The sequence below is a fragment of the Symphalangus syndactylus genome, chromosome 22 (assembly GCF_028878055.3).
Source record: "Symphalangus syndactylus isolate Jambi chromosome 22, NHGRI_mSymSyn1-v2.1_pri, whole genome shotgun sequence".
Classification (NCBI taxonomy): domain Eukaryota; kingdom Metazoa; phylum Chordata; class Mammalia; order Primates; family Hylobatidae; genus Symphalangus; species Symphalangus syndactylus.
This window is the reverse complement of record NC_072444.2, coordinates 17,133,021-17,150,174: the sequence shown is the minus strand read 5'-3', so window position 1 is coordinate 17,150,174 and position 17,154 is coordinate 17,133,021. Positions and strand designations below refer to the sequence as shown.

The following is a 17,154-nucleotide window of genomic DNA, read 5'->3' as shown; positions in this document are numbered from 1 at the left end:
AGCAAGCTGGAGGCAGACACGAGGCAAGAAGCGTTTCCTTCCGTGAGCCCCGGGGCACTGCAGGGCACTTTCAGATGCCCCGTCATCCCGGCTCTATTCCCGCCTCCTGCCAGATCACCTTTCTCCAGGACCTAGCAGGTGCCTAAGCCAGGAAAATTTATATATGGTGGCAGAAATGGCCTTGGCCTCCTCCAGGCCTCTGCATCCCCAGGGGGGCCCAGGACCCTTCAGCTCCTTACCTCCTGGACCTCCCTTACCCACCAGCTGAGTAGCCTCTTGCTCTTCCTCCCTCTGAGGCCCTTGCTTGCTATGACATAAAGGACAAAGGCAGAGTGGGGAAAGCGTGAGAAAGATCCTCTCCTTCTGCTGTCCCTCACCCCATGAAGCTGCAGGACAAGGAGGCCTGGCCAGGGGGCAGGAATGGGAAAGGGAACATTGGAGGCTGAGCGTCAGCTACAAGTCACACCCCGTGCTCTGCCTCCCGCTCATGGTCCTGCACACTGAGCCAGGTCCTGAATGCCAAGATAGGTTTCAGAATGATGGCTCACCTCTTTCCATTAGCCCCCTTTTTAGATGAGAAAACTGAGATGTAGCACCCAAAGATCACCAGTAAGCTGGAGGAAGGGAAAGACTGTGATCTCAGAAGTTAGATTTGGTGACCAGGAGGCTAAGGGATGAGAATGGATTCTGTGGGGGCAGTTGAGCTGGATTTCACACCACCACCCATGCTCTGCCCGCCTAGCTGGCACAGGGCAGTGGCAAGGTGGGGAAGTGGACAGAGACCCCTCTGGAAGCACATGCTCTCCCAGAGGTGCCCCTCAGCCAGATGAGTCAGTTAGGAGAAGAAGCTGGAGCCGGGGGTTCTCAGAGTAGGAGGTGGCAGTGCCAGAGGTCCCACTGAGCTCTGAGAACTGCTGCCTGTGGGCCAGTGGGGCCCAATGGGCCTCCCAGGCCTGGGGCTGGCTGCCCTGCCTGCCAAGCCTTAAATAATTAGCTCGGGGATGGCAGAAGCAAATGAGAATTAACTTGCCACCTTGGGTTGGTTATGCAAATAGCCTGTTTTCTCACAAACTCCAGGGATGACAGCGATCAACCCACAGCTGCTAAGAAATGATGAGCTTATTGTAATTGGATAATGGCAGCTTGAGGAGACATTAGAGAATCCTGAGCCAGGGCACCCACCCAGTCCCTCTGAGAGGCAGATAAGGTTTCTGGAGGTGGCCTCTCTCACTGGCAGATGTGGCTGCTGCTGCCTAGGGCTCTGTCATCAAAAGAGCCAGTCTGGGCTGTGGCCTCTGGTGGAGGGGCTTCACGTGGGAGACAGACAGTGAGATCCCTTGTCAGGGAGAAGAGTGGGTTGTGGGTATCCACAGGGTGAACACCAATCAGGAAGAGTGGGTGGGACAAGCTGTCAGAAACCCTGGTTTAGCAAGGAGAGGGTAGATCACATAAAAGGGCACACCACGCACGAGAGACAGAGATGCCAAGAGTAACAGAGGCAAAAAAAAAAAAAAAAAAAAAAAAAACACGAAAAGATGCACACACAAGTCAGTGGCAGACAAAAAGGCCCACACAGATTAATTCCCTCACTTATTTATTCAACAAATAAATCTTAGGGGGGCAATACTGAGAATGACACAGTCTTTATCTTCATGGAGCTTATATTCTGGGATGGAAAGACAGAGGAAAAAAAAGCAAATCAGGCCGGGCGCAGTGGCTTACCCCCGTAATCGCAGCACTCTGGGAGGCCGAGGCAGGCGGACTACAAGGTCAGGAGATCAAGACCATCCTGGCCAACATAGTGAAACCCCATCTCTACTAAAAATACAAAAATTAGCTGGGCGTGGTGGCGCATGCCTGTCATCCCAGCTACTCGGGAGGCTGAGGCAGGAGAATTGCTTGAACCAGGGAGCTGGAGGTTGCAGTAAGCCAAGATAGTGCCACTGCACTCCAGCCTGGTGGCAGAGCGAGACTCTGTCTCAAAAAATAAAAATAAAAAAAGCAAATCAATGAGCCAGATCTGTTTGGAGAGGGCTGATATGATCATGAGTAGTAGGCGCTGGGTGTTCTTTAGCCGGGCGTCAGCAAAAGCCTGTCTGAGGATGAGATCTAGCAGAAGACCAAGAGCCCAACGTGGGAGGAATGGATGGAGAGGGCACAAGGGGTGAAAGAGCAGGAAGCAGAACAATGGTGACCTGCTTGGAAAACAGGAAGAAGGTCAGTGTGGCTGAAATGTAGGGAGCAGAGTGGGTAGAGAGGATGTGGACAGGCAGGCAGGGGTCAGGCCACACGGGGCTTCCTAAACCATGGTTCAGAGTATTCAGTGAGGGCACTGCTTGAGCAAGAGAATGACAAGAACAGTCGCTCTGGCTGCTCTCTGCAGAATGGACCACAGGGAGAGAAAAGTTGGAGAAAGAGTGCAGGAGACTATTGCGAAGGTCTGGAGAGAGAGACAGTCCTCTCCTGAACATGGGCAGTAGCAGTGGAGTCAGAGAGACGTGGACACGTTCTGGCTGCATGTTAGCAACAGGACTGGCAATGCTTTGCTGCAGGATGGAATGTGTGGAGTGAGGAAGAGAGGGGAACCGAGGACAACTGTTAGGCGTTTGGTTTGAACAACTGGGTGGGTGGTGATGTCATCTATTGAGATGGGGAAGGAACCCAAATAGACAGAAACTGAGAAACAGACACAGAGACACGTGTACACACAGAGACAGCCAGATAAGGAGACAGAGAGAGAAAGTCGGGGTGGAAAGTGAAAGCAGCATGAGAACAAAGGAAATGAGATTCTGTGTGAAGGGGAGGGGGGGCAGCAAGGGAAAGGGTCCTGGCAGGGCCAGCTAGGAGGCCACATAAAAGGATAAACACCAAGGCGCTGTCCTTCCCTTAATCTTTACTGATCCATCTCTGGACTAGGCCCTATGTTAAATTCTGGAGATGTAAAAGAAGCTAAGAGATGACCTGCCTTCAAGTATAATAGCAAACAAGTTGACAGGAGGCAGAGATCGGAGCAAAAAACTATTCAGTATGAGAAGTGCCTGGGCATCCAGGACCAACAACAGCAGCACCAGCAATGGCAATGATGGCTGCTGTTTAGAGACCATTGCTGTCTGCCAGGCAGCCAGTTTCACAAGTACATTGAACCCATGCAACAACTCAGTGAGGTATGTCTTCTTGTCCTCATTTCACGGTTGAGGAAACTAAGTAATTAAGTCCACCTGGAAATTGGGGAAGCCTTTCCAAACAGGTAGAATTTGAAGAGTGAGTAGGAATTTAATAATGGTAGAGAATTGGTAAACCAGGGAAGCCTGGTTCACAGCCAAGACGACCCAGAGAGCAGTTTACACACTGAGTGTAAAAGCGAGAGACCATTACTCGATCAACGGGCTTCTCGCGTCTGTGCTGACTCAGTTCATCCTCACAACCACCCTGAGAAGCAGACATTATTTGCCCCATTTTACAAATGGGTAAATAGAGGAGGGACTCGCCCCCATATCACACAGTTGGATGGTGACAGAGCTGGGATTCAAACCCAAGTCCTTCTGTCTGCAAAGTCCATGCTTGCTGTTGCAACCCATGAAGGTCTAGCAAACAGAGGAGCTGAGCACAGGCAATCTGGAAGTCTTCCATACAGAGCCTGAGCAGGATGTGGGTGCACAGTGAGTGATGGGGACCAGCATGAGTCCCCAGGAGTACCTCTTGACCCCCTGATTGCCCAGAGTGTTCTTTTCTCTTCCAGACAGAAATCATTCGAAAACGCCTCCACAAAGACATTCCCCACCACTCTGTCATCATGCTCAATTTCTGTCCCGACCTTCAGTCAGTCCAGCCGTGCCTGAGAAAGGCCCACGGAGAGTTCATCTTCCTCATTGACAGGAGCAGCAGCATGAGCGGGATCAGCATGCACCGAGTCAAGGTACCTGCTGAGAGGACCCCTACCCTGGGCCCAGGGCTCCAGGGGAAATCAGCTGTGCGCCCCCAATCCAGCTTTCTCAGCACTTTCTGTTCCAAGAAACAACTTTTAAAAATCAGTTTAAACAGAGTCACCCAAACTCCATTTGCGTCCCCATGAAAACATGGAGCGGTGTGAGCAGAGGCTGAGCTGGCATCCATTTATAAGGGATGAAGTCATCCATAGCTGTCCTTTGCATTCTACAAACTTTAGCTAAAACACCCCAGTAGGTACTGAGTGGAGCATGGTATAGAGGAGAGAGGAAGGGAAGTAACATTTGCTGAGGGTCTGCTATGTGTTGGATATGGTGCTAGCCACTTAATGCGAAGCTTGATATCTAATCCAGACAATAATCTTATGCGTTTGATCCTATTTTTGCCATTTTCCATATAGGAAAGCTGATCTTGAGAGTTTCAGTCACCTGCCCAAGGTCACGTGGCCACTGTGGTCTAAAATTAAACCCATGTCTACCTGACTGTTCCCACCACCTGACATCAGAGCTTCAGTGGACGTGGCCCCTGCCATCAAGGAACGTGTAGAATTTGGTAGAAAAGACTTGGTTTCTCTTTTTTTCAAATGTCTAATAGGTGCCAAGCCTTGCCCTTGGCCATCTGAAAAAACAGCAGAATGTAAACACATTTGCTGTCCTCAAGGAGCTGACAGTCAAGAGAGAGGCACAGGCCTGCTAGCCAATCAGAATACATGGGAACTTGGTCTCCCTGTTAAGGAGAGCTCCTCAGGAGGGTGGAAGCAATGGTGATAGAATCCTCCCCCCAACAATCCAGATGCATTTCACCTGCCCCCTGCCCCACCCCCAGGAGATTACTGGTCTCCATTGTGGCATTATCCAACATTCCCTTATATTTTTGATTGTGCAGATGTCTGTCTCTCTGGAGTTATGAACTCATTTAGGAAAAGGGTCATCTATCCTCTCACCTATCTTTTTCCATGGGGCCTAGCTCTGTGTTTATGCATAAAAAACCTTCCATCTCTTTATTGATCCGGGTAAAGGATAACTTGAGTTCAGGAGAACAAGGAAGGAGGGGGCAAAAACAGAGTGGGGATCTGCCATCACCTGAAATTTCATATTTCCCCCTAGTTTGTTCCCAGAGCAAGCTCTTGTTTCCAGGGCAGCAAGCTCAGCAAGGAGAGGAGGGTTGGGTGGGATCTGGGATGCCAGGTATCTCTGCAGGTTTGTTACAGTTGTTTTGAAGTATGTCAGAGGAGTCACACACGGGACCCAAGTTTCCGTTTGAGGTCTCATGACACAGGGGTGTAGGGCTGATTGGCACCTTCTTCCCCAACCTGCCCACCATCAAAGGCAAACATTGGAATGAGAAGCTGTCCTCGGTGCTGGAGTGCTGAAGCACACTCAAGGCCTCTGTGGCCATCTGTATCCCATTCTGCATCTTTATCACTTCATAAGATGTCTCAGTTACCCTAGAGCATCACAGAAGCATAAACCTAAAACATGCCTTAGGGAGCATTTAATCCATTTTCCCTCCACTTTCCAGGTAAAGAAACTGAGTTGCCAAGAGGCTAAGTGCTTTTCCCAGCATCTCAGGGCTAGTGAGAGAGCCTGCGCCTTCTATACCTTGCTTCGGAGCTCATTTTCCTTACATTGCTTATGGAGAATTATGCGTACTCTTCCACTAAAAAATTCTCTTCTCTGATGATGTCATCTCTGCTGCATGGCATCATGCCAAAAGCAACACCTGGGTTCCAGGGTCAATTCTGCCACTGATTTGCTCTGTGGCTGTGGACAAGTTGATTCTCAACTCTGGGCTTCATTCATGCTTTCTGTAGAGTGAGAAGGATTAATTTAAGCAGAGTGAACGTATGTCACATGTCCCTTGGCTCCCCTCTCCCAAGCCCAGGTAGACATCAATTCAATAATTGGTCATGACTTTTTTTTTTTCCTGCTGAGCCTGGACTCAGTCTATATCCTTCTCATCCCAGTGTTCCAGGCAGTTACTACCAGTTAAATGGAATTAGTTCATAAAGGGAAATCCACTTCCTGGACTGAAAGCCTGTCCAATCTTTGCATTCCGGAATTCTCTGACAATAACTTTCTCTGGCTCTCCTTTCAGTCCTCTTTCTCCTTGGAATCTCTCCTGCCCTTCTCCAGTTCAGCTCACTGAGCTCAAGGTCATGCCTTCACAAATGGCTTTGCATTGGTGCCATCCATTCTGCTAAACATGACCCTTTTAGAGAAAGGCACAGAAATTACTCAGGCTACACACCCCTTTCCCCACTGACAATGAGGCCACTGGAAGGTTGCTTGGGTCCTTCATTGTGACCCATCGGGTTGAAGTTTTAGGAAAATCTAGGCTCAGGGAGGAGGGAGAAAATGGAAATCCAAACAGCTTATGCCAAAGGGGAAAGTCCGGCCAATTTAATTTCCTGCAGCTGGTCTCATTCTTCAGCTGCCACTTGCTGCCAAAAACATGGCTTTAAAAATTCTAATAGGTGTGAGCAGAGACAATCTGTATGGATCAGCAGAATCTCCTCCTAGCAGGAATATGCATTAGTGACTAATGAAAAAATAAGCAGACATTGACTTCTTTTGTAGAGAACCCAAATGTATTGATGCAAGCAATGAAGAGAGATTGAGAGAATGTTAATGTTAATGTTAATGTTTGCAGGGTGGGGGATGGGATTGGGGTGTGAGTATGTGGAGCCTGGAAATCTGTGTGGTGTAAAGGGTGCCAGAATCCTCTTGCAGCTGTTTTCTTCTAGATCATGAAGGATGACGGCTTCCCTGAAGCCATGCTGAGATCCCTGGGGTACTATCAGTAAACAAGATGGGGGACAGACCTTCATTCCTCTGCCAAGGCAGAGCCAACAGGAATAAAAATCTCAGAGCTGTGGGTTTTTTGTTTTGTTTTGTTTTGTTTTTGGAGATGAGTCTTGCTCTGTTGCCCAGGCTGGAGTGCAGTGGTGTGATCTTGGCTCACTGCAGCCTCCGCCTCCCGGGTTCAAGCGATTCTCCTGCTTTAGCCTCCTGAGTAGCTGGGATTACAGGCGCGTACCACCATGCCCGGCTAATTTTTGTGTTTTTAGTAGAGATGGGTCAGGCTGGTCTTGAACTCCTGACCTCATGATCTGCCTGCCTCCACCTCCCAAAGTGCTTGGATTACAAGCATGAGTTACCATGCCCAGCCAGAGCTGTGTTTTTAAAGCCTCTGTCATTAGTCTTAGGTTTTGCAATCCATTGCAATTCCTTAGATCTCCTGAGCCTCAGTTTCCTTATCTGTAAAACAAGGTTATTAATATTAATATAGATCTCATTGGGTTGATAATCACAACCATTTACTGAATGTTTACTATGCACCTGGCTGAGGCTCAGAGGGGTGACATAACTTAGAACGTTTAGCACATAGTAGTTGCTTGATATTTATCATTGCATTGTATCATAACCATCATCACCATCATGATCATCGGCATCATCAATTTTGCTTCTACCATCACCTCCACCTCCCTCATTGTCACTATTTTTTTTCAATCTACCTTTATCAAGATCTCCTGGTGGGGCATAGTTACACGGGTTATGTTTAGTGTCCATAGACTTTGGAGGCAAAGTGACATGGCTTTGAGTCCTGACTCCATTATTTACCCTCTGGATGCTCACCAACATGTTACTTCCCCTCTCTGTGCCTCAATCTTCTCTTCTATAAAATGGGGAGAATAGCGTACCTGCCTCAAAGGGTTATGGTGAAGATCAGTGAAGTGAAGCATGTAAAGTACATCCTGTGTACCTGACAAATATGAGCTGAAGAGACTGCCCCTGAGGATGTGTCCTTAGTGATGGTTAGGTTGAGTCTGATGCAGAAGGTCCCACAGGAGGGCCAGAAGCCATTCCATCAACAGTGTGACCTGGACCAGGCCACTTTCCTCTCTTAGACATCAATTCTGCTTTGGCAGCAGGGAGAGGGTGCTCCCTGCTCTCCCCACCTCTCAGGATCGGGAAGAGATTAAATGGAACTGGAAAGCCATAATAGAAAGGCTTTAAGAAATCAGACCTGCTACATGGATAAGTTTGATGATGGTGATGATGATAATGATGATGATGACAATGATGATGGTGATGATGATGATGGTGGCGGTGGTGGTGGTGGCTTTGGTCCAGCCTCTGGTCAGTGTCAGCAAATTTCTTGCGGTGAGGGAAAAGGAGTTGCTGAGTGCAGACAGAGGAGGGTAAAGGCCCGTTTGGAGGCTGCTCCTGTGCTAGGAAAGGGAATACTGGAGTGTGGTGGCTGAGTGACAAGAACTCCTTCCTGAATCCTGAAAACCCCTTTCTCTCCTGCCAGGATGCCATGTTGGTGGCCCTTAAGAGCCTCATGCCAGCCTGCCTCTTCAATATCATTGGGTTTGGATCCACATTTAAGAGCCTTTTTCCTTCCAGCCAGACCTACAGTGAGGTAATGAGGGGGCAAGGCTGGGACCAGGAGGGTGGTGCATAGTGGGGAGCAGAGGAAAGGAGGGAAAGGGGAAAAAATAGTTAAAACCCTTGTGCTGGCCTCAGAAGCTGCCTACCCACAGAGAACCCAGATCACACCCGGGGGCAGAGAACTAAGGAGAAGCTATCTCTGTTTGGACATTTTTCTGACATCTCAGCCTTCTGACATCCCCCGTCTTTAGAATCACAATATTTTGGGCAAAGTGTGTATGTACAGAGATGAGGTACAGAAAGTGGGTAGAGAGAGGACATAGCCCAGGCCTGCCACTCACTGAAGCCTCCATTTCACAAGGATGATGGACGCATGCAAGGTTGAGCTAAGGAAGCAGATGATAAGGAGCAGGGGAGTGAATAGGTGGATGAGTGGGCGTGGCAGTGGGCTAAGAATGGAACTCACAAGGCTCAAGATACTGTGTGAAACGAGAAGGCTGTGGCCCCAGCAGCATGTTCAAAATTGGAGCATCCTACCCAGATCTAAGAAGAGGAAGAGAGGGAGGGAGGAAGGAAGGAAAGGAGGGAGGAAGGACAGACAAATGGGACACTTTTCAACTAAAAATAATGTTATGAGTTTTTAAAATACAAGAATAATATATGTTGCATGCGCTTGTAATCTCAGCTACTCAGGAGGTTGAGATGGGAGGGTCGCTTGAGCCTAGGAGCTTTGAGTCCAGCCTGAGCAGCACGGTGAGACCTCATTTCTACAATGACAACAACAAAAGAATAATATGTATTGATCATTCCACAATTTTTAAATGTAGATATCAAAAACAAAAATTTTTTAAAAATCTCCTGCAATTATGTCAGTCAGGAAAAAAGAAAGAAAAGATACTGCTAAGAGTTTAGTATAAATCCTTCCAGCCCTTGTTCTATGCATTTACACACATTTTCAATAAAGATAGGATTAGGCCTTCCATACTGTTCTGTAACCTACTTTTCTAACGCAGCAGTCTATCATGAATGTATTTCCATGCCAGTAAGTATTAATCTGTAATGTAACTGTAATGGCTTCCTAGTATTTCACTACACAGATAGATTGGGACTTATTTAACAAAACCCCTGCAGTCAAGCATTAAAGTTCTTCCCATTTTATTTAGTCATCTTTGTATCACAGATTTTGCATGCATCTTTAATTAATCCCTTAGGATTAATTCCTAGCCTTGCTGGCTCAAAAGCTACACATACATCTTAAGACTTTTGATACATGCCATTACTGCTTTTTTTTTCTTTTTTCTTTTCCGTTTTTTTTTTTTTTTTGAGATGGAATCTCTCTTTCTCTGTCACCCAGGCTGGAGTGCAGTGTCGCCATCTTGATCTTGGCTCACTGCAACCTCTGCCTCTCAGGTTCAAGCGATTCTCCTGCCTCAGCCTCCTAAGTAGCTAGGATTACAGGCATGCACCACCACACCTAGCTAATTTTTGTATTTTTAATAGAGACAGGGTTTCACCATTTTGGCCAGGCTGGTCTCGAATTCCTGACCTTGAGTGATCCACCCACCTTGACTTCCCAAACATGCTGTTACTTCTAAGTCGCATCCAAGAGTGAATGTTGAAATAGCATCCCCTTGAGCCAGGAGGAGGAGGTCACTGTGTCCAGAGGGAATCTACTCTTGCTGCAAACGACATCCATCCTTGGCCAGTTGGGACCCACACAGTTGGTCCAGAGCAAGGAAATCTGAAGCCTGGATTAGATAAATGATTTTCTCAAAATGTCATAGGGGGCTGGTGCCAGAGTCAGTCTCTGGACTCAGATCTTAAGATTCCTAGTCCAGTGTTCTTTCCATCACACCACCCACCTCCCTCATTAGAAAAAGAAACCTCCTGTATGCTAAGGAATCAGGGGTTTAATGTGCTCCAGGAGTGCTTCTATTTTTAAAGGAGAACCCAGAAAGGACAACTGGTTGGTGTTTCAGGCATTGGTAGCGGATGCTGTTGAGCAGGATGACACCAAATGAGTGGCCACCCATTCTTCCAGTGAGTGTGGGCAGAGATGAAATTGGGAGCATGGGTCAACTCTGGTGAGGCTAAAAGAAGATCTAGGGAAACAAAGACCTCTTCCTTAGGTGGCCTAGAGTCTCTGTGCCATACGGTGACCCTGGGGACTGTCTGCTTCTCTGCAGGAGAGCTTGGCCATGGCTTGTGATGACATCCAGAGAATGAAGGCCGACATGGGTGGGACCAACATCCTTTCTCCTCTCAAGTGGGTCATCAGGCAGCCAGTGCACCGAGGCCACCCGCGGCTCCTCTTCCTGATCACAGATGGCGCTGTCAACAACACGGGGAAGGTGCTGGAGCTGGTGCGAAATCACGCCTTCTCCACCAGGTCAGCCTTGGCTTAGGGTCTAGGCTCGGTGACTCCAGGCTGCCGGGGCTGGGGCACCAGAGCCCAAGGGCAATGTGGAAAATGCCAGAGGTAGAGGACAGGACCCACAATTCCCACAGGGCTTTGCTTCCAAGATAGTGTGGGCTGATTTCAAAGTTCATCTTTTTCCCTCTCAAGTTCTGAATGGGTGAGCTACCCATACCTCTACGCACGACTCACAAGAGAAGCCCAGGGAAAGGTCCCACAGCCAAGGGAGAGGCTGCTCCTGCTCTGTGCTGGGTGGGAATTGATGGACTGTCTGTGGGTGAATTGATGGGTGTGTATGTGTGTACCCCCTGATGGCCCCTCTTCCTTCTCCCTCTGCCTCTACCTAAAGATAGGGCCAGTTCTGAGATCCTGCTAGGCCATGCTCTGTCCCTTTCTGCATCAGGAGGCAAAGATGCAGAGAGGATAGGACGTAGCAGCCTCTCTTCTCCCCTTCCTCCAGGTGCTATAGCTTTGGAATTGGACCCAACGTCTGCCACAGACTGGTGAAAGGGCTGGCATCTGTGTCCAAGGGCAGTGCTGAGTTCCTGATGGAGGGGGAACGGCTGCAAACCAAGGTAGGCAGCAGAACCCACGCAGTCCCTTCTGGTGCTGGAACCCCAGAGGCCCAGACCAGTCATATGGCAACTCAGTGGTGGAGCTGGGATGACACCCCAAATCTGAGCTCTTCACTAGGCCACACTGCATCCCAATGAGAAGCAGAGACTTGCAAGCCACAGAGCAGGCAACTCTTGAAGCAATGCCAGGACACTAGATCCCCTGGTCTCCAGCCACTGGACACACACTCCATCCACTGCTGGACAGGATGAGGCTCCTGAAAAAGCTACCACCTATAGGGATTGGAGTTGTGTTTGAGGTCCATATCTGGACACATTCCTGATGATGACAAATGGTGGCTCAGAAGAATCTAAAGAACCCAGAAATAAAGGAGGCTATAGTCTTCTTTCCATGTCCTGCACATTTGACACGAATAATCTAACCCTTAGAAAATCCCCTTGTCAGTCCAGTAAACAAAGACAGGGCTGGGATTAAGAGTGAAGATGTTTATTGGGGATAGTGCCTATGAAAGGTGGAAGAGGAGGAAGCAGGAAGAAAAACTCTTCGGGCCAAGAGGCCAATCCAACAGCTGTGAAAGGAAAATGGGAGCAGAACTGGGCAAGAGAGCCTCAGACTGTGATGCCCTGGCAAGGTCTCAGCCATCCAGCGGGGAGCTCTGGAGCAAAGGTTGCCCATCAAAGTCTGCGATGTGCTGAAATGACCAGGCTCTAGTATCCCTGCCATGCTGAATCATTGACTTGGGGCTTCCAGGGAGAGATATGGTCTTGGCTCAAAAGCTGGGGTGCTGCATCTGGAAGCTGTCACGTAACTGCATTTCTTGCAGCAAGAAGGCATGGTCTTTCTTGAAGAGAGATTTGAAAGCTCACCTCTATACTTGCCACAACCCCCAAGTCATTTTCTCCAGGTTTGCAGTACAGAACATCCAAGGAAATCAGTCTAGGTGATGACCACAGCTGTCATTTACTAAACACCTACCAAATGGCAAACACTTCAAATTCAGTATTGCAAATAATCCTTCAACTACACCCTCCTACTTTAACAGAAGGGAAAACTGAGGCCCAGAGAGGTAAATGAATTTGCTCAAGATCATTATCCAGTCCGTGGTTTGAAGCAAACCTGTGTGCCCTTGGGCTAGTCACAGCCCTACTTTGAGCCTCAGATTTTCTCATTTATAAAATGCTAAACTGGCCAGGTGTGCAGTGGCTCATGCCTGTAATCCCAGTACTTTGGGAGGCCTAGGCAGGTGGATCACTTGAGGCCAAGAGTTTGAGACCAGCCTGGCCAATTTGGTGAAACTCCGTGTCTACTAAAAATACAAAAATTAGCTGGGCATGATGGCAGGTGCCTGTAATCCCAGCTACTCAGGAGGCTGAGGCAGGAGAATCACTTGAACCCAAGAGATGGAGGTTGCACTGAGCTGAGATCATGCCACTGCACTCCAGCCTGGGTGACAGAGCCAGACTCTGTCTCAAAATAAAATAAAATAAAATAAAGATGCTTAGAAAAGATGACAGCGAAGATGCTCTCCAACTCTGACATTCTATGAGTCTAAGAAGCTCAGAAGTGTGCTCACTGCTAGGCAAGTCACCCCAAGGCCTGCTCTCCCCTTTTCCCTGCTCCCACTCCCCACTAAGCTGATACTTACATGATCTTCTGTATACATCTCTTCTCACACATCCCCCCAATCTGCATTCTGACCCGGCCCTACAGATGGTCAAATCCTTGAAGAAGGCTATGGCCCCAGTCCTGAGCGATGTGACTGTGGAGTGGATCTTCCCTGAGACCACTGAGGTCCTAGTCTCACCCATCAGTGCCAGCTCCCTCTTTCCTGGAGAACGGCTGGTAGGGTATGGCATTGTATGTGATGCTTCTTTGCACATCTCCAATCCCAGATCTGTAAGTATCCTAGAAACTCCAGGAGTTCGTGGGGGCCCAGAACCCATGCCCACAAATCATCTTCAGCTGGAAAGACTCTTTGTGACAGCTAGAAACTAATTGGAATTGGGTTTACAGCTGTGGGTTTACAGTTTTCCCAGTTGTGGGTTTACACTTGCCAGGCCACAGGCATTCAATCACAGTGGCATGGCTAAGGTAGACGCCACCATCGCAAAAATGTGGTTCTTAAAAGCCCCTGCCAGTAGAACCACTTGAAGAACTTGTTTAAAATGCAGAGCTTTGGGAGGCTGAGGCAGGAAGATCACTTGAGGTCAGGAACTTGAGATCAGCCTGGCCAACAGGGTGAAACCCCATTCTCTACTAAAAATATAACAAAATCAGCCAGACATGGTAGCAGGCACCTGTAATCCCAGCTACTCAGGAGGCTGAGGCACAAGAATCAGTTGAACTCGGGAGGCGGAGTTTGCCGTGAGCCAAGATCGTGCCATTGCACTCCAGCCTGGGCGACAGAGCGAGACTCCATCTCAAAAGAAAAAAAAATGCACAGCCCTGGCTTCCACCCAGGTCTGTTGAATAAGCATCCCCTAGGATAAAGCCCAGGAAACTGCATTTTACATAATTTCCCCTAAGTGATATGGTGCACACTTTAGTTCAAGAACAAATGCACTCAGATTTCCTTCTCCACACACTCTAGTAAGCTCATATCTCCTTAGATTAGTTTGTGTTTTACTTCTTTACGTGGATGATTCCCTCGTCTGCGGTGGCAGAAGTGGGATGAAAGCCAAGAACTTCTGAAAGGGAGGTGAAATTCATGCTAAAATGTGAGAGATTGCCAAAGAAGCTGTTTCCTCACCTATCTTTCCTCTTTCGTGAGTCTGTCCACTCTCCCTAAAGGATTTCTCATCTTGTTTTGTTTTTCAAAAAAGAAGTCACAAACTCAATGCCTAGAGAAATTGGGCAGGTGTGGAATGAATGAAATGGACTTGGTGTAAAAATAAAAGGGGCCAATTCTGTGATGGATAGCAGTTACCACTGAGCTCACAGTTGGAAAGGCAATAAGCAGTGGTGAGGAATATGGCAAACTGCATGGCACACGCTCTGTCTAAACTGGGCAGCCCCTACGCAGCCCTAACAAAGTGTCATCATGCAGAAATGTGAGCCCTGTGTTAAATGTGTGTCTCATTTTTCAGGAGAAATTGGAACTTTATGTGAAAGCTCCAGATTTTTTAATGCTATGAAATGTTTTCAGAACTGTGATCAGGTTAATGGTTAATGTGTTATGGAAAACGGAGTGTTCCGCCGCAGGGAGAAAATGCTAAACAAAATGCTGGCCAAGTCCTTGCACATTCTGGGCCTTCCTGGGAGGTCTAGAAGGCACCAGTTCATCAACAGACCCTCCCACTAGAAGGAACTGGATGCAGTCATCAAATCCATTCTCCTTTGCTTACTCAATACTGGCAACGTTTGCCCTGCTACTGGTAGGGATAAAGAGGACCTCCACATATTGTTGGTGTAAATATAACTTGCCACAGCACTCCTGGGAAGCAACCTAGAAATAACTAATAAAATTAGAGATAGGCCGGGCACGGTGGCTCACGCCTGTAATCCCAGCACTTTGGGAGGCCGAGGCAGGTGGATCACCTGAGGTCAGGAGTTCGAGACCAGCCTGGCCAACATGGCGAAACCCCATCTCTACTGAAAATACAAAATTAGCTGGGTGTGGCATCGGGCACCCGTAACCCCAGCTACTCGGGAGGCTGAGACATGAGAATCACTTGAACCCGGGAGGCAGAGGTTGCAGCGAGCCAAGATCGCGCCACTGCACTCCAGCCTGGGGGATAGGGCGAGACTCTGTCTCAAAAAAAAAAAAAAAAAATTAGAGATACATAAACCTTTCAACCCAGAAATCCTACTCCTAGGAGTCTAGCCCATAAAAATTTATGATGTAATGGATTTATGTCCAAGCATTTATTGTAGCATTTTTTATGGTAACAAAAATAAATGGCCACAAACTGAATGCTTAACAACAAGGGGTGATAAAATATTGTGCAGTCAAATGCTAAAAAGAATGGTTGAGGCCAGGCGTGGTGGCTCACACCTGTAATCTCAGCACTTTGGGAGGCCGAGGTAGGAGCCTGGCTTGAGGCCGGGAGTTTAAGACCAGCCTGGGCAACCTAGTGAGACCACTTCTCTACAAAATATAAAAAATAAAAAATTAGCCAGATGTGGTGGCATATGCTTGTAGTCCCAACTACTCTGGAAGCTGAGGCAGGAGGATTGCTCAAGCCCAGGTTGGAGGCTGCAGTGAGCTGATGGTGCCACTGCACCAGCCTATGTGCAGTATGGAGACCCTCTCTCTAAACAAACAGAAAAATTATAGTTGAAATGCAGAATTTCCAAAATGTTTTAAGTGCGAAATTCAAGATACTGGCAAGTGTGAGCAGTATGGCAAAGTTTTTATAAAACAAAAAATGACCCCCAAAACCTGATGTGTTATTTATACATAGAGGTGACCCTTGAACAATGTGGAGGTTAGGGATACCGATCCCCCATGCAGTCAAAATTTCACATATGACATTTGACTCTCTAAAAACTTAACTACTAATAGCTTACTGTCGACTGGAGGCTTTACTGATAACATAAACCGTCAATTAACACGTATTTTGTGGGTTATATGTATTATATGCTGTATTCTTACAATAAAGTATGCTAGAGAAAATAAAATGTTTTTGAGAAAATCATAAGGAAGAGAAAATACATTTACTATTCATTAAGTGGAAGTAGATCGTCATAAAGGCCTTCGTCGTCATTGTCTTGACATTGAGTGGTGGAGGTGGAGGGGTTGGTCTTGCTGTCTCAGAGGTGACAGAAGGGAATAAGCGGAGGAGGTGGAAGGAGAGGCAAGAGAAGCCGACACTCAGTGTAACTTTTATTGAAAAAAATCCACATATAAATGGACCAACGCAGTTAAAACTTGTGTTGATCAAGAGTGAACTGTATGTTTATATCAGAGAGAATGGAATGGAAGGAACAGATGGTTTATTTTGTTAATTTCGGTTACCTATCTGGAGACAGGAGTGGCATTTAGACTTACACTAAAAAAAAATTTAATGAAGTCAATAATTAAAAACATAAACAACCTAAGTGTTATGAAAAGATAATTCCATTCAGCATCTCTTGAACAGAAGTTTGTCTCAATTCCCTAAGCAAACACAAAGCTTTCCTATTGAGCTGTTTCTTCAGAGATGAAAACCCCACCACCTCTGCTCGCACCCCTTGCTCCCTGCAGAAGTCCTTCCTGACACCTAGCCTCACTCCTAGCCCTCTTTTCTGTTTCTCCCTCCAGGACAAGAGGCGCCGGTACAGCATGCTGCACTCTCAGGAGTCTGGCAGCTCTGTCTTCTACCACTCTCAGGATGAGGGACCCGGACCGGAAGATGGAGACTGTGCCAAGAACTCGGGGGCACCCTTCATCCTAGGGCCGGCCAAAAATGCCCGGCTAGTCAGCGGAGAATCCACCACCAAGCACGGTTGGTCTGAGGCTCTAATGATTGCTGCCTTACATTGAGCACTTACTATGTGCTAAGCACTTGGTAAAAACCACCTCATTGACTAGTTAGCAGCTGCAGAGGTGGTTACTGTTATACCCAGTTTACGGATGAGGAAATTGAGACTTGGAGAATTTGAGCAACTTGGCTAAGCTCACAGAGCAACAGGTAGAGGTACAGACCAACAGTCTGGATCTGACTCCAAAGCCTCGTTATGGTGTTAGTTTCCATTCAAAGGGTACTTATCGATTCCTCACTAAGGTTAGGGGCTGAGAGCAACGTGGGAAGCAAAGACAACTCAGACATGTCTCCTGCCCTTCCGGAGCTTTCCACATAGTGAGAGATACATCTGGCACTAACTCTGACAGAAAGCAGA

General features: G+C 47.6%; 1 protein-coding gene across 18 annotated transcripts in view; it reads left to right on the top strand.

Moving 5' to 3' along the window:
- VWA5B1 (von Willebrand factor A domain containing 5B1) overlaps nucleotides 1–17,154 on the top strand; it is a 60,283-nt gene that overhangs the window by 25,302 nt on the left and 17,827 nt on the right. For 11 of the 18 annotated variants that reach the window (XM_055261763.2, XM_063631633.1, XM_063631636.1 and 8 more), the window contains 6 exons: nucleotides 3,740–3,916; nucleotides 8,263–8,373; nucleotides 10,529–10,731; nucleotides 11,219–11,333; nucleotides 13,045–13,230; nucleotides 16,577–16,760. In XM_055261763.2, coding sequence (XP_055117738.1) covers nucleotides 3,740–3,916; nucleotides 8,263–8,373; nucleotides 10,529–10,731; nucleotides 11,219–11,333; nucleotides 13,045–13,230; nucleotides 16,577–16,760 — 976 coding nt within the window. The remainder of the gene's footprint in view (nucleotides 1–3,739; nucleotides 3,917–8,262; nucleotides 8,374–10,528; nucleotides 10,732–11,218; nucleotides 11,334–13,044; nucleotides 13,231–16,576; nucleotides 16,761–17,154) is intronic. The other 7 variants (XM_063631642.1, XM_063631641.1, XM_063631640.1 and 4 more) reach the window with 2 other exon arrangements.